Source organism: Phasianus colchicus, chromosome 27 (genome assembly GCF_987193195.1).
Source record: "Phasianus colchicus chromosome 27, bPhaCol1.hap1.1, whole genome shotgun sequence".
Classification (NCBI taxonomy): Eukaryota; Metazoa; Chordata; class Aves; order Galliformes; family Phasianidae; genus Phasianus; species Phasianus colchicus.
In genome coordinates this window covers 4,227,081-4,254,696 of record NC_143462.1, presented here as the reverse complement: position 1 = coordinate 4,254,696, position 27,616 = coordinate 4,227,081, and the positions used below count along the sequence as shown (strand labels likewise).

Here is a 27,616-nt window from a genome sequence, read left to right as displayed (position 1 = left end):
GATGGAGGGATGAATGGAAGAAGGAAGGATTGGGATGAAGGATGAGGATGGATGGATTGGGTTGAGAGATGGAGGAATGGATGGAAGAGGGATGGATTGGGATGGATGGGGATGGATGGAGGATGGATGGGGGATGGATGGAGGATGCAACGGGTTGAGAGATGGAGGGAGGGGATGGATGGAAGATGGATGGAGGTTGGGGATGGATGGAGGATGGAAGGATTGGGATGAAGGATGAGGATGGATGGAGGATGGAAGGATTGGGTTGAGAGATGGAGGGATGGATGGAAGAAGGAAGGACTGGGATGAAGGATGGGGATGGATGGAAGAAGGAAGGACTGGGATGAAGGATGGGGATGGATGGAGGACGGACGCACTGGGATGCAGGAGCAGCACGGAGGACCAGGAGATGCACGTGGAGAACCCACCACCCTGCAGCTGCACACAGCCCAGCTGTGACCCCCCCAGAGCCCCCAACGAACCACAGCGGAGCCGAGCGACTGCAGCGATTCTGTTTTGTTGGTTTGGATTTTTTTGGTTTTGTTTTTTTTAAACTTTTTTTTCCTTTTTTTTTTTTTCCTTTTTTTTTTTTCCTCCTCTCTCTCTCTCCTTAAAGATGACTTCGGATCGACATCACAGACGGCTCTAACAAATCCATTCCTCGTTCACAAAAAAAAAAAAAAAAAAAAAAAAATTATATTAAATAATTTCTGCCAATAAATAACATTTTCACCATTGGTTTTTGTCTTTTTTTTTTTTTTTTCTTCCCTTTCAACAGAGCTAAAAAAAAAAAAATAAAATAAAATAAAAGCAAGAAATAAAATAAAATCCAATCCAATACAATACGATACAAAGGAGGCGGGCTCCAGGCTATGGGGGGGGGGGGGGAGGGGGGCTGCTCTGCACTGAGACCCCCCCCAGCCTGGCACCACCTCCCCTCCCCATCACATGCACCTCTGCTATCACATGCAAACACCCAAATGGGGGGCAGCCCCCCTGGGGGGGGGTGGGGGGAGATATGGGGCTGGGGGGGGGGGGGAGCTTCCCAAATCCTCGGTGTGTCCCATGGGATCCTCCACACACAGACCCCCACTCGGACCCCCTGTGAGCACTGCGGCCCCAAACTGTGCTGGCAGCAATGGGGGAGGGGCCCAAAAAGCAAAAGAGCCCCAAAAAGATGAAGGTGGGGTGGGTGGGTATGAAGGGAAGGACCTGAAAAAGATGCGAAGGATCCCAAAAAGGTGCAGATGGATGGGGGAGGGGGTCAAAAAAGAAGGACCCCAAAAAGATGGAGTGGGGGGATCCCAAAAGGAAGGGCCCCAAAAAAGTGAAGGATCCCAGAAAGATGGAGTGGGGGGATCCCAAAGTGAAGGACCCCAAAAAGACATATGTGTAATGAGGGTCCCGAAGTGAAGGACCCCAAAGAGATGGGGTGGGGGGAGCCAAAGCAAAGGACCCAAAGATGATGTGTGTGGAGTGGAGGATCCAAAGCGAGGGGTCCCAAAAAGATGCAAATGATCCCAAAAAGATGGAATTGGGAAAGGGAAGGGCCCCCCCCAAAAAATGAAGGACCCTGAAAGAACACAGCTGGGATGGGGGGGATCCAAGGTGAAGGACCCCAAAGAGATGGAGGGTGGCTGGGCAGATCCAAAAGGAGCCCAGGAAGATGCAGATGGGATGGGGGGGATGCAAAGGGAAGGACCCAAACCAAAAATGAGGCATCCCAAAAGAATACAGATGGGATGGGGGCACCCAAAGTGAAGGACCTCAAAAGGATGCAGGTGGGACGGGGATCCAAAGGACCCCAAAAAAACAAAGGTACCCAAAAAGAAGGAGATGGGATGGGGAGGGGGGGGATCCAAAATGAAGGACCCAAAGGGAAGGATCCCAAAGAGATGGAGGTGGGATGGGGGGGATCCTAAAGGAGCCCAGGAAGATGCAGATGGAGCGGGGAGGGGGGGGGCCAAAGGGGTGGGGGATGGGAGCGCTGCCTCCCCACCCTGCTGTGGGGTCCCAGGGCTGCACTCAGCGGGGCCGAAGGATGGGGTCAACACGCAGAGCAGCAGGGGCCCAGCAGTGCCAGGCTGGGGGCTGACATGGAGTGGGACCACCGAGCTGCACCGCCTGGGGGGGGCGCGCAGCACAGCGCCCTGCAGCCACACGCCCTGCATTTGCACTGGTTTCTCAACTTAAGAAAAAAGGGGCTATTTTATATATATATATATGTGTGTGTGTGTGTGTGTGTGTGTGTGTGTATATACATATATATATATATATGAAACATAAATTAAGAACCAAAAGACAGAACCTGCCACCTGCCAACATGCGGACGGGAGCGCGGCGGTGCCTGCGGCTGAAAACTGCTCCCCCCCACCCCCCTCTTCCCCTCCCCTCCCCCCCCCCCAATCCCAAATATCAATAAATAAATAAAATCCGTGGGCTGTGGCTGCTCCCGGGCGCCGTCAGGGGCTCTTCTTGCCGTTGTTCTTGTCGGCAGGGCTGGGGTTGGGGTGGAGGTGCAGCGCCCCGTCGGCGTGCAGCGAGTCCCGGCGCGGCGGCATGCGCTCGTTGATGCGGTCCAGACCCCGAGCCTCCTCGAAGCTGCGGATCTTGTGCTGCGGGGAGAAGCCCCGGATGGCTGCAGGGGGAGGAGACAGGTTGGGAGGGGGTCATAGAATGGCCTAGGAAAGGATCGCAGCGATCATCATCTCGTCCCAACCCCTCCGCTGTGCGCAGGGTCGCCAACCAGCAGCCCAGGCTGCACAGGGTGCCATAAGGATCCACAGGGTGCCATAATGATAGAATCATCATAGAACGCCCTGGGTTGCAAAGGAGCACAATGCTCATCTGCTTCCAACCCCTCTGCTGTGTGCAGGGTCGCCAACCAGCAGCCCAGGCTGCACAGAGAACACAGAGGGTGCCATGGGGATGCATGGGGTGCCACAGGGTGCCACAAGGATCCACAGGGTGCCCTAATCATAGAATCATCATAGAACGGCCTGAGCTGAAAAGGACCACAATGATTATCTAGTTTCAACCCCCTTGCTGTCTGTAGGGTCGCCAACCAGCAGACCAGGCTGCTCAGGGTGCCATAAGGATGCCATAGGGTGCCACAGGGATCCACAGGGTGCCATAATCATAGAATCAACATAGAATCACAGAATGGCCTGGGTTGCAAAGGAGCACAATGCTCATCTGGTTCCATCCCCCCTGCTGTGTGCAGGTCACCAACCAGCAGCCCAGGCTGCCCAGAGCCACATCCAGCCTGGCCTTGGATGCCTGCAGGGATGGGGCATCCACAGCCTCCTTGGGCAACCTGTGCCAGTGCCTCACCACCCTCTGGGGAAAAACTTCCTCCTCACATCCAACCTAAACCTGCCCTGTTTCAGTTTAAAACCATTCCCCTTGTCCTGTCACCATCCACCCACTCCCCCTCCTGTTTATCTGCTCCCTTCAAGTACTGAAGGCCACACTGAGGTCTCCCCACAGCCTTCCCTTCTCCAAGCTAAACAAGCCCAGTTCCCCCAGCCTTTCTCATAGCAGAGCTGCTCCAGCCCTCTGCTCACGTCCAGCTTCTCATCCTCCAGGACCCCCAAGTCCTTCTCTGCAGGGCTGCTCTCCAGATCTTCCCCCAGTATCCATACCTGGCACTGCCCAACCCAAAGCAGCACCCTGCACTTGGCCTTACTGAGCCTCGTTAGGTTTTTGTGGCCCCACTCCTCCAGCCTGCCCAGGTCCCTCTGGATGGCTTCTCTCCCCTGCGATGCACGCACTGCACCGCTCAGCCTGGTGCCACCCAGACCGCTGGGGATGCACAGCGCCACCGTCTGCCACTGGTGGAGACGCTGAACGCGTGGGGCTGTGGGGATGCAGGCAGGGAAGGGCTCTGCTGTGCCGTATGCTTGGGGTGGAGGAACCCAAAGGTTTGGGGGCACAAGGGGGGGATCTGTGCAGCCCACGTAACTGCTCACCATCCCCTGCCCAGGACACAGCTTTTGGTGCCAACGAAACCCCACGGCAGCAAAGCAACGCAGCCACAGTGCTCAGAGCCCAGCGTGGCACACAGCAGCAAACCCAGCGAACACACACAGCACTTCTGGCACCACCAGGAGGTGCAGCTCATGGGGAAACCCCGCCTGGCAGCAAACCCTCATGGAGCAAATGCTTCCCCTGGGCACGAATGGGGGAAAAAGAGGTGCTGTGCCAAACATCACAGCAAGGATTGGGCTGGTTTGCAAACCAGCTTCCAGCAGCCTGGATGGGAAGGTCCTCTCTGTGCAGAGAGCTGCTCTCCGAGATCAGGACGTTATTTCTAAGGGGAGAACAGAGCTCCTCAAAGCTGGGAGCACCCAGCCCTCCTGCAGGGAGCAGAGATGCTGTGAGCATCACCCAGCCCGCTCTGCCCCACGGCCTTTGGGCTGGGTGTGCTGCAGGGCTCTGCGGTGGATTTGGGGTTGGCAGCGCTGAGCTGTGAGGCTCAGAGTGCATTACAGAGCCAAATCCTGGGGATTTGTCACCTCCTGGTGAAGCCAGAGCCAAGGGAGGCTGGGAAGCTCTCTAGGATGCACACACACACACAGTTTGGGTCTCTCGGGCCATACCTTCCCGTGCCTCTACCGCTTCTACTGTGGCTGCAATACAGAAGAAGAGTGGCATGCAGAAATGGAGACAGAAAAACAATAAGAGCAGCAGTGAGTGATCCAACATCAGCGCCGAGCCCACAGAGAGGAGGGGACAGAGCAGAGCGGGACCCCCCCCAGACCCCAGAAGACAGGAGGGCGCAGAGAACTGAATCCCAACCCCAAAGGACGGGGCTGGAGCTTCCGATGGACCCAGCTCCAGCCATGGAGCTCAGCCACGCAGGGTGGCACAGCTGAGCTCCAGCAGGGCGCTGCCTCAGCCCTTCCTGACCCCATCCCCAGACGTGGCACTTCTTGCTTTGGATGCGATGCAGAGGAGCAGCGCAGCGGTGGAGCATCGCGGCTCCGCGTTCGGCGGCTCAGTGCGGGTCTGGGGGCTGCGGGGTGGGAGCGGCGTCTGCAAAGGGAAGCCCCCCCACGGCAGGTCTGAGCCCAGCGGGGTCTGAGTGCGCCCAGGTCTGGAGCGGTGGCCCCTCCTGTGCTGCATCTCCTGAAGGTGGGTGGGCAGAGGGCACAGGCGGGCAGGGGGAGCGCTTCCATGGCTGCAGCACAGAGCTGGGCACAGCGCTCACAGCGCAGGGGAACGAACGGAGGAGATGGGCACAGAGACACAGAACAGCACGCGGCCCGGGCTGCGAGCTCATCGCTGCCTGCAGCTCCCAGGAGCCCCCACACCCCCACCAGCACTGCAAATCCCCCCCCCTCCCCAGGGCTGAGCCACCCCCCGACCCCCCTCTGCCCCGATGCACGGGGCAGAGCCAGAGCTGCCATCAGGGCACAGCATGGGACTCACCGGTCTGCAGGGTCTGCCTGCCCCCGGACAGCACACCCAGGGGCAGCGTGCCCGTGGGGGTCAGGCCCTTCAACGTCAGCACGCTCTCACTCTCCTCTCTGCAAAGGAAGTTGGTGCAGGTCAGCAGGTGACGCACGCAGGGTATCAGTGGGGACGGATGGAGTCCGGGCTCCCAGCACGCCCCCACCCCCCAAACGCACCCCAACGTGCAAGGGCAGCCCACCCACAGCAGGGACCAGCACTGAGCCTCTGCCCAGCTCCCGAGCAGCAGTCAGACAGCGCCGGGCTGCGTCCTTACCGAAGGACGGAGAAGACGCGCGCCATCTTCCCAATGGCTCGGATCTTGTTCCTGATGATCTCCTTGCGGACGGTCGTCCCACCTTAGGGAGAAAAGAACACGGCCCCAGCATGTCTCACAGCCCCTCGAGGCGCAGGCAATGGCAGCATGAAGCTCCCGTCCACCTCCAGGAGAAGAACTCATGGATTACGGTCCGGAGAGACGACAGCACCAGGATGGCGTGGGGGGACACCAAGGAGATGGAACACGGAGCCAGAGCTGTGCGGAGGGGAGGGCGGCTGGGGAGGGGAGCAGCTCGGGGTGTTGGTGTGAAGCTGGCCGGGCTCGATGGCACCACACAGGACGGGACACAAATGGCACAGCCATGTGGACACAGCAAGGCACAGCGCGGGCTGCAGCGCCGCGCCGGGACCCGGCACGGAGAGCGCCGCCCTTCTGTACACAGACCCGACAGAGGGGGGAAAAAGCATGGAGGGGAACTGAAAACAAACAGAAACCAGAGTCAGAGGGGGAACAAATACATCTCCTCTCAGCTGAGATTCTCCACGTGGCCCAAATACACATCAGGACAGGACAAGGCGAACCGGAGCTCTGACATGCACCGATGGCTCAGCCATGCACTACGTGGCTGCATTCAGAAGTCAGAAACGTGGCCCCGGCCCTCGGGTTCCTGGAGGAACGCGGGAGGGTTAAGAACACACGGCGCTCGTGTTAAAACTGAAAGGGGATGGACAGACTGCCCAACTACAGTCAGCTCGGCAAGTCCACTCGAGGAATCTGGTGGCACAGGCAGTGAGAATTAAGCCGGCAGCGAGTTCTAGCTGGGTACCTTTCTGATAGCTTGAAATGTAGTGATCTTCAGGGAGAGGAGACACCAAGAAACAGGGAGATGGAGACAGAGATAGAAGAAACAAATTTAATCCTCATGGGAAGGGAGAAAGGAAAACAAAACCAAAACACAAAAACACGACAGCAAAACGAAATGCAATGGGAGCAGAGGGCGGAGGTCAATGCGGCGGCAGAGCGCAGAGCAGTTCCACCCCATCTGCACCCAGAACTGCACAGCACTGCGTGGAGCTGCAGCGGATGGGGGTGGGATGGGGCTCTGCTGTGCGGGGTTTTGATCTGGGGAGGGGGAATAACAGCAGGGGATGCGGGCAGTGAGGAACGGGAGGTGATCCCACAGCCGCTGAGGAGCGCGTGGAGCACGGAGTGGAACTCAGCTCCATTGGGATTCGATTGCAAAGTGGGAGGGGGGGGGAAGAATAATAATAAAAACAAAGGCGTCCTACCCCCAGCTGCACACAAAGGGGTGGGATGGCTGCACAGCACTCTGCCCCACAGCCCCGCCTCTGACCCACAGCTCTCACCTTCCAGCGTCTCATCGCCATCTGAAATCAGCTCGTCGTCAGAGCAGATGTTGAGGATGTTAACGAGCATCTCGGTGACTGCAAGAAGCACAGATGGGGTCAGGGGGCTGCAGGTGAACTGTGTGCGTGGGGGGGATTCCAGAGGGTTGGTCTGCATTGGTCACAGCAACACGCAGCAGCTCCAGCAGAACTGAGCAGCACAGGGGGGACCGGCTGGGAAAAGCTTTCTGCAGTTATCAGCATGAGAGCTGCACCATCACCCTGCATGGAGCCCCTAAAACCACTGAGCTGCACCACTACCCTGCATGGAGCCCCCAAAACCACTGAGCTGCACCACCACCCTGCATGGAGCCCCTAAAACCACCGAGCTGCACCACCCCACCCTGCATGGAGCCCCTAAAACCACCGAGCTGCACCACCCCACCCTGCATGGAGCCCCTAAAACCACTGAGCTGCACCACCACCCTGCATGGAGCCCCCAAAACCAATGAGCTGCACCACCACCCTGCATGGAGCCCCTAAAACCACTGAGCTGCACCACCACCCTGCATGGAGCCCCCAAAACCACTGAGCTGCACCACCACCCTGCATGGAGCCCCCAAAACCACTGAGCTGCACCACCACCCTGCATGGAGCCCCTAAAACCACTGAGCTGCACCACCACCCTGCATGGAGCCCCCAAAACCACTGAGCTGCACCACCACCCTGCATGGAGCCCCCAAAACCAATGAGCTGCACCACCCCACCCTGCATGGAGCCCCCAAAACCACTGAGCTGCACCACCACCCTGCATGGAGCCCCCAAAACCACTGAGCTGCACCACCCCACCCTGCATGGAGCCCCTAAAATCACTGAGCTGCACCACCACCCTGCATGGAGCCCCAACCCCACGGCACTTCCCACATCCCCCCGTGCCCCTTGGGACGGGCTCCCAAAGGATGGTTGGCTCCTCTTACCCTTCTCCCCCACAAAAGGCAGCGACCACGTGAAGACGTCCATGAAGTTGGGCAGCCAGTAGGGGTGTGGGGAGCAGTTGAACTGCCTGATGTTCATGACGTTGTTCTCATACTTGAGGACAGCAGCTGGGAGAGAGCGAGGACACACCGTGCGCTCAACGGCTGCACCCGCACTAACGAAGCCCCCCCGTCATTAGGATGAGCAGAACGAGCTGTGGGGTTTATCAGCTCATCCATTAATGCTGTTTCATAAAAGCTCATCGTAACCAAGGCTGGGTGAAGCACTGAAGTCACAGAGGTGAGCACAGAGCCACGACCCACAGCGAGGGGCAACACGGCGACTCCCCACGGAGCTCACGGGATGATGCAGCCCACCCACATCAGCAGCTTCTCCTTCCATGAATGCACCCAGCTCAACCACAGCACCGTTTCCAACATGGCAGCAACGTGACACTGACAGCCACACAGCGTGAGGCACAGCACTGCCAGCTCAGCACACGCAGCTCCTCGTCGCGTGCAGCCAACAGGGATCCCCAGCAGCGCGACGCCCCCAGCCTTACCCTTGTTGTTATAGACATCTAGGTAATTTGGGGCGGAGAAGATGGTGATTAAGGAGGGAAAGCCCGTGGTCTGGCTCTTCCTGTACATTCGGTACCTGAGGGAGAGGGGAGGGCTGAGCAGTGCCGTGCTGGGGCAGCGCAGCACGGAGGCGATGCTGTGCACCCACACCTACCCCGCGTCCTGGGCTTCGTGAGCGCGGATTACAGAGAGCAAACTGTTGTTCTGCAAAAAATCACAAACTGCAGGGTAACTGGAAAACAAAACCACACGTGGGTTAGCACGGAGCAGAGCAGAGTGGGTCGCAGCCCTGCGGTGCCCACCTGCCCGGGGCAGCACGGATCACAGCACACAGAAACGCACTGCAAAGCGTTCCGTGGAACCAAGCCTGGTGCCAAGCCCCCTTCAGCAGTTTGCTGGCAGCACTGCTTCACTTTTAGAGAGCATGGATGGATGACCTCCCTGAGCTCCCGGCTCTGCCACCCAGCCACATACTTGGGCACAAGGAAAGAGGAAACCTTCTGGGTTTCTCTTCAAGGAACGTGTGGATGTTGTGTTGAGGGACGTGGTTTAGCGAGAACCATTGGTGCTGGGTGAATGGTTGGACTGGGTGACCCTGGAGGTCTTTTCCAACCTTAGTGATTCTGTGATTCTATGATTATGATCCTGGTCCATCCAGGATGGGAAGAACGGCCCCAGTTGGCACAGCGGGGCTCAGGTTGGATGTGGGGAAAAGCATCTCAGAGAGATGGGGGGGGGTCACCATCCCTGCGGGGTTTCAGAGCCGTGGGGCTGCAGCACACAGGGGTGGGTTGGGGTTGTGATCTGAGGGGTCCTGACCGACCCCAGCCTGAGGTCCTTCCGTCCCCCACTCACCTATAGAAATAGGAGCAGCCCCGAACGGTGTTGTGGGCAAAGTGCTCCACCGACTTCTCGTTGCCGTAATCCTCGGAGGGGTCAGACCACAGCAGGTCACACATGGGCCCGAAGGCGGGGGGCTCCTTGAACCTGTCTAACTGAAGGATGCACAGCACCTTAGGGCAGCGCCGGGGCTCGGAGCCTCGCGCCCACCCCTGTGCACCACCTCTGCCAGGGGATCCACGCAGCTCCAGCACCAAGCGCACCGAACTGCAACGCTGCGCTCCTCCCTGCACCCAAACCAGGGCTGCACCCCGCTACTTACTTTCCTAATGTCGTCTAGACAGGTGATTTCTGGAGACAGCCCCCCGTGGACGCACAGGAATTGTTGGTTGAGGAGGGCAGCGAGAGGAAGACAGTCGAAGGTGTCCATGCAGGCGTCGTACACCCGCTCCGAGTACTTGATCCGACCTGGGGGGGCACAGAGTCAGCCTGGGTGGCACTGGAAGCAGAGCTCGCTTGGAGCTTCTGCTCACAGCCACTCCTGCAGCCCAACCTGCACAGAACGAGAAGCACAGAGCACAGAGCACAGCCCTGATCTAACTCGAACCCTACCCCCACCCCACAGACCCCCACCCCACAGACCCCCACCCCACAGACCCCCACCCCACAGACCCCACTGCTGCGACTCACACTCCTGTTTGAAGGTGAAGTACTCTGTCAGGTGCCTGCACTCGTGGTTCCCTCGCAGGAGGAACAGCGTTTTGGGATGGTTTATCTTCAAGCTCCATAAATACAGCACGCACTGCAGGAAAGGGAAGGAGGGCTGAGGGGCGACATCATCAAACCCCATCGCAGGGGCTCAAGGCTGCAGGCTGCACCACAAACTGCTGGGTGGACACCCAGAGAGGAGCCCTGACTGCAGCCCAGCCCTACAGGCAGCTGCAGATCTCAGAGCTGCAGCCCTACAGAGCAACTCCTGCCCTAAATATGAGCGCAAATGGGGTCGGGCACAGCAGCAGGCAGCTCCAGCTGTGTGTGCAGCCAGCAAAAGCGCCGCCTCGCTGCATTGGGTAACGGAGGGATGCTCACAGGAGCACCCAGAACAACGCCGTGGTGCGAAGCTCCAACCTGCAGCTCTGCACCGTGCTGCTGAGGTCCCCGTTTCAGCTTTAATCACCACACAGAAGGCAGTGAGTTGAAGCCTGGCTAAATTACGGGACGTGCAATTCTTAATTAGCCGGCGCTCGTGCGTCCCGTCGTAATTGGATTTGAAAAAGCGATCTGGCAAAGGTGCACAGCACCACTGCTGCATTCTGGTGGTGCACAGACTGCATTCCTACTCACTGCACACCTGAACTCAGCGCCCCACAGGGCATCGTGCTGCAGCTCCTGGGATGGCACAGATCCCTCCTGCAGGAGCGCAAACGCAGCTGGAAGCCACGCGACGCACGGCTGCTTTGCAGGGAAGCCCCCAGCCCCACGCTTCCCACTGCCCCACGCTGATACGCAACACCTCTCCCTCTGCTTGCAGAGATGAGAGCTGCCAGCCCTGCGCTGCTGCACAGCCCAACGTTCAGCTGCAGGTCCCACCTGGGCAGCACCTCAAAAGCACGCTGCAAGGACCTGGCCTTGGCGTGAGCTGCAAAAGTGGGTTACAGGGCCAAACGCAGCCTGAGGGGGGGCAGTGCAAAGTGCAGCTGGAAGAGGGGGTCTGCGTGGAATGTAACCTAAGGGAGGTCAGTGTAAAATGCAGCCTAAGGGGGTTCTGCGTGAGATGCAGCTTAAGGGAGGTCTGCATTAAATGCAACCTAGGGGAGGTCAGCGTGACAGCAGCCTGAGGGGGGTCTGCATGACATGCAACATACAGGAGGTCAGTGCAAAATGCAGCCTCAGGGGAATCTGCATGGAATGCAACCTGAGGGACATCAGTGCAAAATGCAGCTTCAGGGGGTCTGCATGGAATGCAACCTGAGGGACATCAGTGCAAAATGCAGCTTCAGGGGGTCTGCATGGAATGCAACCTGAGGGACATCAGTGCAAAATGCAGCCTGAGGGGGTCTGCATGGAATGCAACCTGGGGGACACGACGCGTGCCACGTCTGCCAGCTCCAGGCTCAGCCTCACGGCTCACCTCTATACTGAAGTAGCCCCTGTCCACGTAGTCTCCCAGGAAGAGGTAGCGGGTGTTGTTGGGTGATCCTCCCACCTCAAACAGCTTCATCAGGTCAAAGAACTGCCCGTGGATGTCCCCGCACACTGGGCAGGAAGAAGAGCACAAAAGAGGGACAGAGTCAGCGCTCAGAGAGCGGCCGTGCAGAGATGCACCCCGAGCCCAGCAGGGATGGACACAATGCACCCCCAGCAGCTCAGGGGAGCCCCCTGTGTGCAGAACCCCCGCGGCTCCGCTGGGCTCTGACCTGTGATGGGAGCCTCCACCTCAATCATGGTCTTCTCGTGCCGCAGGATGGCCGCGCCGTCGTTGATGATCTTCAGGGCTGCATCCTCCTCCAGGCGGCCCTCCTTCACCAGGTGGCTCTTGAGGACGTCCAGGCGTGGTTTGCCATCCTCAAACACCTCCTTCAGCGTCAGCCGCTGCGTGGGGGGGAACGGCACGGCTGGGGGGGGAAAAGTGTGTGTGTCAGCAGGGCTGCACCGCGATGCACTGCGTGCAGGGCCAGGAGCCGGAGCAGAATGGAAGCGCAGGGAACAGAAGGCTGTGTTAGATGGGAGCTCCATCTGTGCTCATCACTGCCTCAGGGATGGGAGAAGGCTGAGCAGCCCCAGCAGCACCGGTGCTGGGCAGTGGGCTGAGATCACAGCCGGATGGTCCAGGGACCCCCAGCGCACCCACAGCCACGGGGAGTGGGAACTGTGAGCTCCTGCTGCATCCCGGCTCCGTGCTCAGCCAGGGGAGGCACTGCACCAAAGCTGTTCCACCCCTGGTGATGGCAGCCTGGAGCCCAACGAGGTCACCATGCAGCCCACCCCCTCTGAGTGCCACAGAGCAGCTTTCCACCCACAGAGCCCAGCACGAGAGCTGCAGCCCTCACTGCACACTGGGGTCTGTGCACACTGGGGTCCGTGCAGCAGTGGGACAGGGAAAGAATGGGGGGGGGAACACGGCCCCTGAGTGCTGCAGCACACAGTGCTGGTGGGAGCACCAAAGGAAGCCAGAGAGCAGCACCAGGGCAGAGCAGGGAGCCCCCCGGTCTGAGCAGCACCCAGCCCCAGTGCCCCTCCAGTCCCCAGTGCCCCTCCAGTCCCCAACTGCCCACCCCCCCAGGGCTGAGGGCACAGCTTAAGTCATTAGCGCTGTCATTAGTGCTGTCAATGTGAGTAATCCCGTTAGCCAGAACTCGTGCTAAGGGCTTTAGGCTGCAGGGCACAAGGAGCTGACACAGATGCCTGCTGTGTGCTCCTCTGCAAGGTGCCCACCTCCTCACGGGGGCAACGCAGGCAGCCGTGCTGCAGCAGAGCTCCCCGCAGGGATGCCAAAGGGCCCAAATGCAGCCCTGCAGCCCCACGAGGGCCCCTCTGCTCCCACCTGCACAGCAGCCACAGCACTTTGCACCAAACCGACCTGCCTGCTGCTGCTCCGGAGCGGTGCGACGGATTAAAGGGTCAGCTGTGCCCAAAGGAGCACAGGGCGAGGAAGGGGACAGCACAGCTCTGCTGCAAACAGGCCCCCATGCAGCACCCACGCGGGTTGGGTTCGCTGCTGCAGGAGCTGCTCCCAGTGCTGTGTGAACCCCTGCATGGGGAGCACGGCTTGTTTACGCATGGCACGGCCGCTGGGATGCCTGCACCGAGCAGCACGGCTGCATTCATGACTGAAAAAGGAGCTCCGAGGGCTGGGGTGGCTGCTGGAAGGTGCTCACCCTGCACAGCACTCGCAGAGCACGATGCCAGCATGCTGCACAGCGCTGAGCTCACGCACCCCGCGCACCCACATAGAGGCAAAGCCAAAGCTGCCTGCGGGTGGGTTTGGGGGCAAAAAGGCCCTTTTTGGTGCTCTGGGCAGCCCCGGCCCTCAGGTTATGATGGATGGTACCCACAGCCCCATCACCGCACCTGGATGCCGGGCAGGGCAGCTCCAGGGCTCAGGAGGAACAGAGCTGGGGGCAGAGGGACCACGTGGAGCTGCCCACGCCATTGCTGGGAGCAGGAGGGCACCTCCTGCATCGCTTACGGGTGCTCACTGCCAGCGCCTTCAGTGCTGCTAATTGCACTAATTGCAGGAGCTCACGGCCCCCTTGCTGGATGCAGAGCACACTGCAGGAGTGGATGCCAGCACTGGGGGTCTGAGCAGCACACAAAGCACTGCATGGCGGGACAGCTGGACTCCATAGGGCCAACCCTGCCCAGCCCCACGAGCTGCAGCCTCGCACAAAAGCGAGCTCACAAGGGGGGGGGGAACCCTGAGCTCCACCACCTGCTCCCACGGCACAGCGAGCCGACAGGGCTCTGCTAATTGCTCATTAGCAGGGCAGAGCCCCAACCGCAGGCTGCGCGCCGCTCCCTCCTTCCTGCTGCCTAACAGCACCCAGCGCCACGCAGCGCCTGCAGCCCCAACGGGGAACACCTGGAGCGTGGAAGGATCCCAATTCAGATCCCCAGGGAATATCTTTAGATTAGCGGGCAGCTCTGCCCCCACAGGGACCCCGGGATTTACCTAAATAGCTTCTCCAGCTCGCTGCTCAGGGCTATTTTAAGCCAGCACCCTGCCCTACTTCCCCCAGCGCTGCGGAGCTGCAGGGCACTGCTGGACACAGCGGCCCCACGCTGCTCTGCGCTGCTCTCACAGGGAACAGCAGGCGCATGGGGCTGCAGGGCTGCACTTACCCCCAGGAAATAGGGAAGTGCTGCCTCGGACTTCTGATTCATTTTGGATGAAGCACTGCGTGACCCCACGAGACGAGAGCCTGTCCCGCAGCCCCGAGCACCCATGGGTGCAGCTCTCAAGGCCTGCAAACCCAAACCTCCCATCCCCATGCAGGCACTCTGCTGCCCCGTGGCACCACTTGCTTTTTCCAGCCCCGCTGTGCACCTTAACCCCATGGCACCCACCTGTCCCCCTGCAGCACCCAGCACTGACAGCACCCCACCCTGAGCCGCCCCTCACCAGCTCCGAAGTGCCAGCACCAAGCAGGGCCATCACAGCCCTGCAGCCATCACCGTGAGCACCACTGCTGCTCCCTTCCAACAGTGCTCTCTGCACCCCCAGCCCCACACAGCCCCAAACCCACAGGGAAAATCAGCTCTGCTGCACCCAAAGCGACGCAGAGCCCTGCGTGTTTCCTCAGTGGGGACGGTGCCACGTCCTGCTGCCCCTTGCACACTCAGTGCACTACAGGAGCACCTCCTGGTTACAGTGCTGCTCTGCTCCACCACGCGATGCACACACGTGTGCTGCTGTGCCCAGCTGCACGCACGAAGCAGCCCTGCTTGCAGCCACCCCAGCACAACGAACCCTTTGCTCCTCAGCCCCACGTCTGCCCGCAGAAGGGGGTTCAGCGCAGCTGGGGTGGGGGCACAGCGCTGCAAAGGGACCCCGGCAGCTCAGCGCCGCATCCGCTCAGCACCGCAGCTCCCGGCGCCCCAAAAGCAGAGATCCGGGTCACGGGGTCACAAAGTTTGGGTGCAAGGCCAAAGCAAACAGCAGCGCTGCTCTGCCGGCTTCGTTACAGCTGCCGTTCCTGCGGGGCTCCGTAGGCATGGAGGTTAAGCGTGGTTAAAGCTCCACATCCCTCCTTCGCTGCAGGCGCCGCACGGAGCAGAGCTGGCTTTTATCTCCAGGTTTCTTTTATTCACAACCCCAAAAGATGGCAGAACCCCAAAAGATGGCAGCGGTGCTCACAGCTGAGGGGGAAAACCCACCCACCCCCAAACCTCCCAGCCACGTTCTGAAGGCAGAAATCCACAAAGCAGCAGCAGCTCACCCCAAGGGCCTCCATGCCACCCCTCTGTGCAGCGCCTTCGTTAGAGACCACGTTTAATTAACACACCACACGTGTCTGACCACATGATGGGCTGAAAGAAACCCCCCCCCCCCCCACCCCAGACCTGCAGGGAGGAGGAGAGGTGGGGTGGCAACCTGTGCCCACCTATGGGCCGTGCGATGTGAGCCCAGCCTCGCACCTTAATTAATTTCTCTCCTCGTTAAGTGCTTCATCAGAACTAGGAGCTGCTGGGGGGTGGGAGGGGGGAGAAGAAGGGGGGGGAGAAGCAGGGGGTAAAGAAGGGGGGGGGGAAAAGAGGGAGAGGAAAGGGGGGGGGAGGAAAGGGAGGGGGGAAAAAGGGGGGGAGGAAAGGGGAGAGGGGAGAAGAGGATCAAGAGAGGGGGGAAGAAGGGAGGGGAACGGGGGGGGAGAGAATAGAGGCAGAGGGATCTCGCCCCCCCCCACCTCACACCGGGGGGCACTGAGCACAGCCACGCTGCCCCCCCCCAACCCACGGGGCTCCCATTCACTCCCAGCCCCCCCACAAAGCAGGGATGCCGCCCCCCGCCCCCAAATCCCAGCACTCACCCCAACCCCAGCGCTGCCCGCAGGCCTCAAATCCGCCCTCACCCCTTCAGTGCCTTTAATATGGAAACACCCCCCCCCCTCCAGGCTCCTCCACTTCACGTCCTGCCCGGCGCCCCCCGCCCTACAGACCCGTCCCCCCCCCGGTCTCCCCCCGCCCCCCACCGTTCCGCACAGAATCACGAGGAACCCCCCAAAAACCAAGCGGGACCCCCCCACCCCAGGCCTGCCCCCCCCGCACAACAGCGGCCCAAACCGGGGCAGCGCCCCGAAAACACGGCCTCTCCCCCCCCTTTTTCCCCGCCGCCCCGCGCCGCCACGCCGGCAGGGGGCGCCGCGCCGCCCTGCCCTGCCAGCCCCTCACCCTTGACGATGCGCTCTGTGGTCGGCAGTTTGTGGTGCCCGCGGCCCGACATGACGGCGGCGCTACCGCCGGCCTCCCCCCTCCCTCGCCGCGACAGGAGGGGGCCGCGGGTGCTGCCGGCGGCGGAGCGGCCTTCGGGATCCGCTCGGTGCCTCGAGCGGCGGCTCCCCGCCCCTCCCCCCCTCTCCTCCGCCTACCGCGCAGGCGCCGCCCCGCCCCGCCGTTCCGCGCCTGCGCGCGAGGTCACGTGGCGCTGCCCCGCTCTCTTCCGGCCGCCATCTTGGACGGGCAGGGGCCGTTGCTAGGCGACGCGCGGCCCGGAGCGGAGCGCGGCCCGCTGGAGGCCCCGCACCGGAGGCGGCCCTCATCGCGTCCCGCGGCTCCTTCCCCGCTGGGGCGGGGACGGATCGAAGCGAAAAACCGCGCAGAACTTAAGAATAAAACCGCCGCCACGCCCTGCTGGCGGCACCGATGGGGAAACGGAGTGCGGGGGGGGCGGGCAAAAAGGGGAGGGGGCGGAGAGGGGGGAGGGGCAGACCAGTGCGGACACACAGACAGACACACAGGCACACACAGACAGACAGACACACGGACACACACACAGACAGACACACACAGGCACACACAGACACGCAGACACACACGCAGACAGACACACAGACACAGACAGACACGCAGACACACACAGACACACAGGCAGACACACAGACAAGTAGACACACAGACACGCAGACAGACACACAGACACAGACACAGACACACACACGCAGACACACAGACACGCAGACACACACACAGACACACACACACAGACACGCAGCGCTCAGGTCAGGGAGCAGAACTGCATCCTCGCTGCAGCTGTTCTTCTCCTGTTTGCTTTTATTTTGTGCTGAAACGGGGCTCCTGGAAACGAGGCCCCCGCTGTGAAAGCGGCCTGAAAAGGCAAAATATGGGTGGTTCGTTTTTTCTTTTTTCCTTTCTCCTCTCCACGCAGGGGAGCTGAGGACGCGGCTGCGGTGTGAGCCTGCGGAGAGGAACGCAGCGCAGCGCCGAGCATCGCGAGGTGCCGAAGGAAACGGCAAAAGGACACAGCAAAAAAAAAAGGAGTTTGTTGGACTTTAAGGCGACCCCGGCAACGTGGGGCAGGGAGGGACGCAGCCCCGGCCTCAGCTCTGTGCCACGGGACAAATGGGAGCTGTTGGAGCTCCGCGCCGCCGTTATGGAACATCTGTTATGGATGGAGCCGCACAAAGCACTCTGCAGCTGCACACATCGAGTTACGCTTGGTTTTCAACAACACCTGAGTTACAAAATACTGAGTTGGGGCTCGAGCTGCTAACTGGGAGCAGAACAGCAGGACAAATCCAAAGTCAACGCTGGTCGCCTTCCCTCCTTGTTCCATCCCTGCCCCAAAGGCTGGAGCTCCTCCCACCGGTTTGTGGGGGGTCTCCTCCCCCCCAGAACACCCAGAAACCAGGAGAATCCCTTCCAGGACAGTGGGCTGCCCTCTGCAAGGAACAGAGATGTGCAGACATCTCACGGTCAGCTCAATGGGCAAAACATGGGATTCAGCATGAAATGAGGACCCGGGCTCACAGTCCCCATTGAAGAGTTGGTTCTCAGCTCTGCGGGACCTCTGCGGTCCTCAGGGCACAGCCCAAAGGTTTTCCCTGCTCGCCTCCAGCACGAAGGCTTTTCCTTGGTCCTGCTCAGCCCTGGCACAGCTGGCACTGCCCTCTGCCCCACCAGCAGCAGCACAGTGCTTTCCAAACACTTCCTTGAGAGGGCAGGCAGACACCATCCCTCAGAGGAGTCAGTTTTTCCACACTGTGTTGGTGGGGCTGTGGGTAGGACAGAGCTTCCCCTCCCAGCTGCATCGTTGGAGCTTCTGACTTTCCACCCAGAACTCATCCTGCAAAGATGCCACGTGGGCCGGGGGTGCTGCCAAGGCTCCCAGCTCCTGCTCTGCTGCTGTTTAACCTTCTGGACGCAGGACAAAGCCTGCTGGCTGCCCGTGGGACGAGTCAGTGGCTCATCCAAAGCCACGTCACGCAGCTTTTCCCCGAAGCAACTGGGAAGCACAGCAACAGGCAGCGCTCCGGTGGGCAGCAGTGCTGGAGGAGGGTGCTGTGCCCACTGCCGAGGGCAACTGGGAGGTAAAGCAGAACTGCGGTGACCCCGTTCCTTCCAACGTGGGTGGAAGATTTTGGAGAGCCTCAGCTCCAACCCACGGTGGCTGAATGTCCATCACTCCGTCACACGGGCAGGGAGCGGTGGGAGATGCTCAGCACCCCCTTGTGTGCACAAAGCACCTCTCAAAGCCACCGGCGCCGCATTTCCCTCCCACAGGGTGAGCTGCCCCAACGGGCTCCTGTCAGCCCCCCTGCCACGAAGCCCCGCTGCTGGGTGGGGGTGAGGTCTGGGGGAGGAAGGGGTGCGAGGAACCTCAAGCAACACAGCTGGGGTGGGCAAGGTTATCAATATGATAATAGGTCAATTCACCTAGTGAATCTGGGGAACGCCGGCGCGGAGGCAGGGCTGTGCTGTGCCTCCAACGCCATTCTGGCTCCTCCCAAAGGCTGGCAGTGCACAACCTGAAGAGGTTCACAGTCTCTTTCCTTTTTCTGTTTCTTTTTTTAGAAAAAAAAAAAAACAAAAAACCACCAAGGCACCCCTCCCTCCCTCCCTCCCCACCTCCCCACCCAGAACCTCTGCACCTCAGCAGCAGTGTTTAAAAACAGGCGTCTGTTCCCAGGTGTCTGCGTGCTCGCAGTGAGGGCTGTGGCCGCCTGCAGCTGGGCTGGGGCTCGCTGCCCTGCCCTGCTCTCTGCCCTTCTTGCTTCCAGAGCAGAGGCTTTGTTTTGCTCACAGCAGCAGGGAGCTTGCATCCCAGCGCAGCTCGGGCTGCGCGTGCCGTGCGGTTTGGTCTCCTGTGCTCCGAGCGCTGACACCCACAGTGTGCTTAAATAAAACAACCCCTTCCTGCTCCTCCTCACCCCAGGCAGAACGGGAGCAGCTCCAGGGTTGGTTTCTGAGGACAGCAAGGAAGAGGCTCAAGTTGCAAGCCGTGCCCACGAAGCCTCCGTCAGCTCCTGCTGCTCTGCATCGCTCCCCTTGTCCTGGGGTCGCTCCGAGGATCTCTGAGAAGTCCTGAGAAGTGCCCGCTCCTCGTGCAAGCCGTTCCCCTTCTCTGAGCATCCATGTGTTACGGCTGAGCAGGAGCAGGCAGCTCGCGTCCAGCGCCAGCCCCGCACCCTGCGGTGCCCACAGAGGGTCAGGAGAGCACGGCATCCCATCACGCAGCTCCGAGAACAGCGGGGGAGCAGCGCAGCTCTGCATCCCAACTCTGTCCTTCCCCAAAGATGCGAGAAGGGACGTGATGCTGAGAGGAGATCCTGGGGTCAGTTCGGTCCTATGGCACAGGGGGCATCCCCCTCAGCCTTGCAATAACGTGGGGTCTCTGGAATAGCTTTGAAAGCAATGCCTCTTCTGTAGTGTTCCATGATGTCAGTGCCTGACGGGTACCGTCGGATGCTTGCAGCAGGAAAAGGAAAAAAAAAAAAATCCCCCACCCCCTCCCCCCAAAACTAAAGGGAAAACTGGCGCAGGGCTCCGCCACGGGCTGGGCCTACCCGATCTGGATCTGCCCCGAGTACATGGTGAGCAGCACCATGATGGTGAAGCCCGTCAGCAGCCCCGCGTTCTGGATGGCGAAGGTGATGAGCGCGCTGCCGTTCTGCTCGTCCTCCCGGCTCACCTCGTTCATCTCGGGGAACTGAGGGCAGAGAGCACGGAGCAGTGAGCGTTCGGCCCGACCGCAGCGCGGCTCCCGCTCCCAGCGCTGGGTTCAGGTCCCGCACACACCATGTCAGCCAGCGCGATGTACAGGAACATCCCTCCGGCCAGAGCGAAGATCCAGTTGGCAGAGAAGTGGCTGCCGGCCACGATCCCGAAGGCCAACCCCACGTAGCAGCAGCACGCCGAGATGAAGTTGAAGAAGAGCGCCTGGCGGATGGTCATCCCGGCGTTCAGCAGGATGACAAAGTCCCCTGAGCGAGAAGAGGAGGGGAGGATGAGGAGGGGGCCGCCCAGCAGCTGCTTTGGGACAGCTTCAGCACGAGGCTGAATTGCCCTGAGCGTTCCAAGAGCCTTCCCTCAAAGCTGGCACCCCAACACGAGGTCAGGACGAGGATCGCTCGCTGCCAGCCCCGCTGCTGGGCTCTGCCCACACCGCCCTGCCCGGCCCAACCCCAGCACCAAACCACCCCCCGCACCGAGCCAACGGCGTTGTTGTTTTCCTTCAGATGTCTCCATCTAAATTTAAACCTCAGACATCATATTACCTCGTTATTTTTAGTGCTGCCGTTGCTCACTGTAGTTTATGGCCCTCCCAGCCTTTCCTCCCACCAGCACTGGGTTTATTCCAGCCCACCTTCCTCCTCCTCCACCCGACAAACAACAGGAAGACCAGGGAAGTGCTGGGGAATTGTGGAGGACCGGGGGCGTCCCAATGGACTGGGGAAGTGCTGGGGCATCCCAGTGGACCAAGGGCATCCTGGAGGACCAAGGGCATCGTGGAAGACCAGGGGAATTGTGGAGGACGAGGGGCATCCCAATGGACTGGGGAAGTGCTGGGGCATCCAGGAGGACCAGGGGAATCCTGGAGGACCAGGGGCATCCCAGTGGACCAAGGACATCCTGGAAGACCAGGAGAGCAGCGTGGCATCCTGCCGGCCCAGAGAAGCCTTGCGGAGGGGCAGCACTGAGGACACTTTTCCCATGCCCAACGTACCCAACTCATGCGGGAACTCCTCGCAGAGGATGGCCACGGAGGTGCTGATGCCTTGGAAGACAGACACGGTGAAGGAGGCCCCGATGGCCAGGCCATCAATGAAGTTGTGCAGCCCATCGCTCAGGGTGATCATCCACGCCAGCGTGCCGATGTCGGAGTAGCGCACCTCCTTCAGCCAGTAGCACGCGCTCTGTGAAGCCTGAAGGTCCTGAAAGCACCACAGACACGGGCTCAGCACCCCAGGGGATCTGCCCCAGCCACGGGAGCACACCCCGATGGCTGAAACCCGCAGGAACCTGGAACTGGGCAGCTTGATTTCCACCACCCCCAGGGCACTTTGTCAACGGGCATCCAAACCAGGCCCTGAGCCAGGCACGGCCACGGAGACCCCAACCCCGTGGGACAAGGCACCAACCTGGACGCTCAGCGATCCCACCACGACCTTCTCGTCTCCAGGAGGGCTCTTGCACTCCATCTCGTTGGTGACGTGTGGGATCATGTGGTCCAGGTCCCCGTTCTGCAGCTTCTCAGTGACGCCTTCCTCCCGGTCCTTCCTGGAGGGCAGCGCCTCGGTGCTGTAGTGGCTGTGCCCATGGTGGTGCTGCAGGACAGAGGCACAACGTCAGCCTCCTTGGCTCCCTCTGCCATTTCCCACCCCAATGTTTTGCTGCAAGACGAATTAGAGAGCCCCAGACAGCCAGGAAACAGAGAGTGCTACAACATAACACGACGCCATCAGCGTTCTCCATTTAAGCAAAGGCCTCTCCCTGCGCACCCACCGCCCTGTGGGGCAGAGAGCTGCGACCTCACCGGGTCCTTCTGCTTCAGCAGCATCTTCAGGATCTTCTCCGTGAAGAAGAACAGGTAGAAGCCCCCGAACACCACGGCGGATTTGGAAACGTAATAATCTTCTTGAGGGTTGAAGCCAAATGCCTGAGAGCAGAGAGGACAAATGAGAGCACGGAGGAGCTGCGCGTCCTCCCCCTGCCCTCTCCCTGGGGTCCTCGTGCTGCTTTCTGAGCTCTCCCTGTCTGCCCCACAACTCAGGCAGCTCTTCCCGCACCCGACCTGCCCTGGGCAGTGATGCTGTTTGCAGGGTGAGACCTGCTGCGATCACGGAGTCGTCACGGCTGGATGAGACCACCGAGAGCATCCCGTGCGCCGCCACCCGTGTGAAGGGGCCCCCAACCGCTGCCTGGAGCAGCCCCGGGGAGCAGCCCCACACCAGGAGAGCCGGCGGGCCGCAGGGCTCAGCTCCTGCCACCAACCCGCGTCCCCGCAGCCCAGGCCCTCCCCGTACCTCGGGAATGAGCTGGAAGAGGGCGTTGGAGTAGAGAGTTCCAATCGCCAGAGCTATGAAGTAGAGGAGCAGCCGCTTGTAAAAGGTCTTCTTCATGAAGGGCACCACGCTGGCTCCCACCAGCGAGCACAGGGAGATGACGGTGACGCAGAGGAACCCGTAACCCCAGACTGCAGCGTGCCAACCCCACCCCAGGAAATGGGACGGGGGAAAGGAGATCAACGTGGGGGAGGGAGGGGGCAGAAAGGAATCCACACCGAGAGGAGAGAGACAGGAGGGGGAGAGAAGAAGACATTCATTAGTGATTGCTTCAATTGGCTCAGGAGGGGCAGCCCGGGGCTGAGCGGTGCTGGAGGCGGCTCTGCGGGGAGGAACCAGAGGGGGAGCCCCGAGCGAGCAGCCAGGACAGCGAACACGATGCCGGCGCTTCGGCCCCGAGCCCTGCAGGGCCGTGGGCTGCTGCTCCACACCACTGCGCCCCGCTGCCCCGCGCAGCTCCGTCCTCAGCCCCGTGGCTCCCGGGGAGCAGAGAGCGCAGCGCTCCGTCCCACGGTCGGTTGTGGAGCTGGAAAGGAGCGCCGAAAACCATCTCCTCGTGGGGCAGTGTGTGATGTGCTGCTCCGTAACAGCAGAGCTGTGCGTCCAGCGCAGTGCTGGGGTGAGGGACATCCTGCTGACGTCCCAGCAGCGCTGCTGTAACACAGCGCAGCAGGGAGGGCCGTGCCACAGCCTGTGCTTTTGGAGGAACCCGATCTGAGGGCGCCTGGCTGCATCCATCCAACTCCAGAACCGAGCCGTTGCAATTACAACACAATTAACTTTGCGATGCGTCGCTCAGATCCATCCGAGCACCGGGAAACCTCAGGTCAGCAAAAAGCCATCGTAAATCAGCGGGAAAAAGGAAAGCGTTGGAGTTCTACGAGGCTCGGGGCGATGCTGCCGTCCCCGCAGGACGCTTTCGCAGCCCCAAACCTCCTGTGCACGGCACTCGGAGCATCCCCGGCGCTCGGAGGGACGGAGGAACCCCGTGGAGCCCCGCTGCGCCATCAGGTGTGCAGGGATGGCTTGGATTTTGGGGGGGGGCAGAGGAGGCACCCGGAGAGCAGAGCCGCCCTCGGACAGGAGAGAGGCGGAGACGTTCGACCGCACCTCTGGGATGAGCTGGAAGAGCGCGTTAGAGAGCAGCGTGCCGATGGACAGCGCGATGAAAAACGTGAGGACGCGGCTGAAAAAGGCCTTCTGGGTGCATGGGACGATGAGGAGGCCGAGCAGCGAGGCCACGTTTATCATCGACACACTGAGAAAACCAAAGCCCCACGCTGCGGAACGAGAAGAAATGAGGGGCAGACATTACCAGGGCTGGGCCAGGGGAGAAGGGTGAGGGCTCAGAGCGTCTCTCCCTGTACTCTGAGCGTGAGCTCCGTCCTTTTTAGGGATGAATCCACACAGCCCGGCTCTGAGCTGCCGGGGGAAGGATTTCCTGAGCCAGCAGAATGGGAACAACGAGCGCTGCTCAGCCCTGGCTCTGGGCATCATCGGGACGTGGGCACATGGGAGCCCAGGGGCAGCTGGGGATGGGGGCCGACCCCAGCAATGCCCACGTCTGACCAGAGACCCCCACATCTGACCGGAGACCCCCACATCTGATCAGAGACCCCACGTCTGACCAGAGACCCCCACGTCTGCCCGGCCACCTGCAGGGCTCACAGCAACCCAATCCCAGCGCTGCGCTGTGGCTCAAACGAGCACCAAAAGCTGAGCGTGGAGCAGCGCCGCACCGAGGAGCACAGCGGGAGGACGCGTCCCCAGAAAGGACCCCCGGGCCCCACCTTCAGCAGAGCTGGGTCTGCTCTCCTCCGTCTGCTCGTTCTCCTCGTTCTCCAGGTTCTCAGCAGCGCACGCCGCCGACTCGAGCTGCTGCAGGACGGCGGGGCAGAACGCGCGCAGCTCCGCAGCGCCCAGCACGGAGCCCTCGCTCAGGTTGTGCGCGGCGAACAGCTCGGCCGAGCTGAAGCACTGCGGGGGGAGGAGGCGGAGGACGCGTGAAGGGCCGGCTGCGGGGCAGCGCCCGGCGCGGGGGGCGAGCTCAGCTTACCCGGGACAGGTTGGCGCGGGGCTGGGAGCCGTTGCCGCGCCCCACTCCCACATCCAGGCGGTTCAGCAGCGCCTTCAGCTGGTCCAGGCTCAGCGCTTCGCCCTCCCCGTAGCGCTGCAGGAGGTCCTGCAGGAACGACGCGGCTGACAGCGGGGGGAGCGGCGCGTCGCCGCCCGCCGGCACCCAGCGCAGGGACAGCAGCAGCAGCAGCGGCAGCACGGCGGGGTTGGCCATGGCGATGGTCTGAGCTGCGGGGAAACGCGGCTGTGAGCTGCCGCGCCGCGCCGGGGAGCTCCCGTCTGCCGTCCCGGTGCCCGAGGAGCACGGAGCGGCCGCTGTGCCCCACGGCGGCATCGGGAGGTGGCAGCAGAGCGCGGCTGAGACCCCAGCCCAGAACGGCAGAGGGGGCTGGGGCACTGAGCGGCCGGTCCGGAGGACGGGCAGACAGACATAGGGACGCGAGGACGGACGGACACACGTTCCCCCCAGCAGCACCGCGGCGCGCTCACCGTGCCGAGCAGCAGGACGTGGCCGTGGTAGGGCTGCAGCTCCAGAGACCCTGAGGGAGAGAAGAGCCCTGCTGGGAGCGATGCCGGCCCCAGTGCTCTGCAGGCACTGCGTGGGGATGGGGGCGGGATGGGGGCGGGATGGGTGCAGGGATGGGTGCAGGGATGGGTGCAGGGATGGGTGCGGGGATGGGTGCGGGGCCCTCAGTGCCACCCACATCCCGTCCCACACCCACACGGCCGGCACTTCCAACGGGTTTTCCTTTGACCCGGCGCTCCCCGCCCCGCCGTCACGCCGCGATCCTTTGCCCTCTCCGCTCCTTTCCCAAACGCCGCGGCTCGATCGGAGCGCAGCGCACTGGGGACGCGTTGCCGTGCGCGCACGGCCCACGGGCAGCGCTGTGGGGCTGCGATGGGTTTGGGATTCACGAGGAAAAGCGCTCTGCCCCAACGGCACCGCGCCCCGCCCGGCCGTGGCCAAACCCCTGCACTGAGGGGGTCCCAAACCACAGCGGTCCCCGGTGGGGGTCCCGCATCGTGGGACACGGAGCAGCTCCGGGGCAGCCCTACGGCTCACACGGAGCGCTATGGAGAGGTTCATCGAGGAAAAGTTACAGCACCGTCACTGCTGGGCGTCACTGGGGCGAACCCACTGCACCCACCGCCCGTGGGCATCCCATAATGACAGCATCACGCAGCTCTGCATCCATGGGGCACAGCCGTGGGCTGACCCCGGGCAGCATCCCCACGACCCCCACGTACAGCATCCCCTGTGACCCCACACACAGCACTGCCACGGCCCTATATGCAGCTTTGCCACGGCCCTATATGCAGCTTTGCCACAGCCCTATATGCAGCATTGCCACAGCCCTATATGCAGCTTTGCCACGGCCCTATATGCAGCACTGGCACGGCCCTACACGCAGCATCCCGCAGCCCTCAGCACGTCCTGCCCTGCTCCACGCACAGCTGCCAGGACCCGCCGCCCCCGAGCGGCCCCATCGGTTACGGCTGAGCGGCCAAACGATGTCCTGAGGCCGGGACGGGGCGGCCGGGAGCCCCGCAAACCCCGCAGCGCAGCCCCACATCCACATTCCCGCCGGCGTTACGGATTTTATGGGTTTTACGGGTTTTAGGGGCTTAGGGCCGCTTTGCAGAGCTTTATTCCCCTGCAGGGCGCCCGCCCGTTGCGCTCAGCCGATTCGGCCGGCCAACCCCGCGGGGCTCCGCGCTGCCGCTCCGCTTTTAACCCCACCGCTGCCAAACGTGGGACGCGGCCCCGCGGTGACCCCCGGCTGTTCCCATCGCCCCCCGCACCCCAGCCCCCCCGTCGGGCCGCCCCCCGGAGCCGCTCCTCCATCGCAGCCCCGCTCGCCCATCCCCGCCGCTCCGTGGGCTCCGGGGGTCCCAGCGCCCCTCAGCCCCGCGCTCAGCCGTGCGGGTTCTCCCGGCCTCCGCACCTCCAGGCGGGGTCCCCCCGGCGCCCCCCCGCCCCCGCTGACCTTCACGGCCGTCCCCGCACCGAGCGCTGCTCCGTGGCCGCACCGGAGCGGTTCCGCGCGGGGCCGAACGGGCAGCGCAGCGCCGGGATGGGGCGGGGAACGGATCCGCCCCGGGGGCAGCGCACCCCCCCCAGCACTGCCATGGGGCGGCAGAGCGGCGGCACGCAGCCCCCCCGCCCCGGCCCCCCCGGCACTTCCCCTAAGCTCTCCGCGGCGCTTCCCGAACGCCATCGATCCCGATTGCAAAACCCCCAAAGCGGCTCGGGAGCGCGACCCTACGGCCCGCACGGGGCGCTGCCCCGCATCCCGCTGCCGGCACCCGCACACACGGGGGCGGCCTTGGGGGCACGGCGGGGTCCCCGTCCCCGCGGCCATCCCGCACCGCCACCCCCCCACTCCCATCCTTATCCCCATCCCACGCTTATCCCAATTCCTCCCCCCACCCCTACCGCAATTCCTCCCCATCCCAACCCCCCGACCCCCATCCCTACCCGACCCCAATTCCCTCCCCGATCCCCATCCCATCCCGATTCCCCCCATCCCCACCCCAATTCCCCGATTCCATCCCGATCCCATCCCAATTCCCCCATCCCTACCCCAATTCCCCCCGATCCCGACCCCGATCCCCCCATCCCCCCATCCATCCCAATTCCCATCCCTATCCTTACCCCAATTCCCCCCCCCACCCCCCCTTTACCCCAAATCCCCCCGTTCCCCCCCCCCCCCCCCCGTACCTCTTCCCGCAGCCCCGCTCGTTCCCTCCACGTCCCGCGCTGCGCACGCTCGGCCCGAGGCACGGGGACGGCTCCCATTGGCCGACGTCACCGATCGCCCCGCCCACCGGGCCCCGCCCACCAATCATCGCCTCGCGCCCTCGGCCCCGCCCCTCAAAGGGACGGAGCGCCCCGCAAACGCGCGGAGGTCGATGTGGCCCGCAGCCCCCCCCCCCCCCCCCCCCCCAGGGGCAGCGCTGCCCTCGCCCCCAACCGCGGCAAAGAGGCGCCCACACCCCGCCCCCATCGGGATGCGGCACCCCATGCGGGGATACCGGCCCCCC

At 62.2% G+C, this 27,616-nt stretch overlaps 2 protein-coding genes across 8 annotated transcripts; both read right to left on the bottom strand.

Annotated features, from left to right (window-relative positions):
• Positions 1 to 501: 501 nt before the first annotated feature.
• PPP3CC (protein phosphatase 3 catalytic subunit gamma) lies at positions 502 to 16,555 on the bottom strand. Of its 4 annotated transcripts, XM_090125757.1 has the most exons (15): positions 16,365 to 16,555; positions 11,894 to 12,091; positions 11,608 to 11,732; positions 10,167 to 10,278; positions 9,799 to 9,944; positions 9,492 to 9,631; positions 8,791 to 8,868; positions 8,618 to 8,712; positions 8,058 to 8,183; positions 7,102 to 7,179; positions 6,561 to 6,587; positions 5,732 to 5,813; positions 5,434 to 5,531; positions 4,602 to 4,631; positions 502 to 2,638 (listed from the first exon to the last, which is right to left on the bottom strand). In XM_090125757.1, exons 1-15 carry the CDS (start codon positions 16,414 to 16,416, stop codon positions 2,463 to 2,465), a joined length of 1,563 nt encoding a protein of 520 aa, XP_089981883.1. In that variant the 5' UTR covers positions 16,417 to 16,555; the 3' UTR covers positions 502 to 2,462. The 4 variants fall into 4 exon arrangements, with proteins under 4 accessions (XP_089981883.1, XP_089981884.1, XP_031463854.1 ...); XM_090125758.1 differs by lacking the exon at positions 4,602 to 4,631; XM_031607994.2 differs by lacking the exon at positions 6,561 to 6,587.
• Positions 16,556 to 18,829: 2,274 nt separating this feature from the next.
• On the bottom strand, positions 18,830 to 27,436 carry SLC39A14 (solute carrier family 39 member 14). Of its 4 annotated transcripts, none has more exons than XM_090125753.1 (10): positions 27,294 to 27,436; positions 25,061 to 25,110; positions 24,552 to 24,799; positions 24,286 to 24,472; positions 23,606 to 23,775; positions 21,967 to 22,089; positions 21,572 to 21,757; positions 21,157 to 21,364; positions 20,229 to 20,413; positions 18,830 to 20,139 (listed from the first exon to the last, which is right to left on the bottom strand). In XM_090125753.1, exons 1-10 carry the CDS (start codon positions 27,419 to 27,421, stop codon positions 19,993 to 19,995), a joined length of 1,632 nt encoding a protein of 543 aa, XP_089981879.1. In that variant the 5' UTR covers positions 27,422 to 27,436; the 3' UTR covers positions 18,830 to 19,992. The 4 variants fall into 4 exon arrangements, with proteins under 4 accessions (XP_089981879.1, XP_031463861.2, XP_089981882.1 ...); XM_031608001.2 differs by lacking the exon at positions 23,606 to 23,775 and adding an exon at positions 22,457 to 22,626 and having other exon boundaries at positions 27,294 to 27,403; XM_090125756.1 differs by lacking the exons at positions 23,606 to 23,775; positions 27,294 to 27,436 and adding exons at positions 22,457 to 22,626; positions 26,560 to 26,987.
• Positions 27,437 to 27,616: the final 180 nt, after the last annotated feature.

Coding starts and splice junctions, on each gene's coding strand:
- PPP3CC (XM_090125757.1), bottom strand. CDS start 16,416: ATGTCGGGCCGCGGGCACCACAAACTGCCGACCACAGAGCGCATCGTC. Junction 8,869..9,491: donor GGCTGCTCCTATTTCTATAG/GTGAGTGGGGGA, acceptor TTTGTTTTCCAG/TTACCCTGCAGTTTGTGATT. Junction 7,180..8,057: donor GCCTTTTGTGGGGGAGAAGG/GTAAGAGGAGCC, acceptor TGCTTCTTGCAG/TCACCGAGATGCTCGTTAAC.
- SLC39A14 (XM_090125753.1), bottom strand. CDS start 27,421: ATGATTGGTGGGCGGGGCCCGGTGGGCGGGGCGATCGGTGACGTCGGC. Junction 21,758..21,966: donor TGCTGAAGCAGAAGGACCCG/GTGAGGTCGCAG, acceptor TCTGTCCTGCAG/CACCACCATGGGCACAGCCA. Junction 21,365..21,571: donor TGGGATCGCTGAGCGTCCAG/GTTGGTGCCTTG, acceptor TGGTGCTTTCAG/GACCTTCAGGCTTCACAGAG.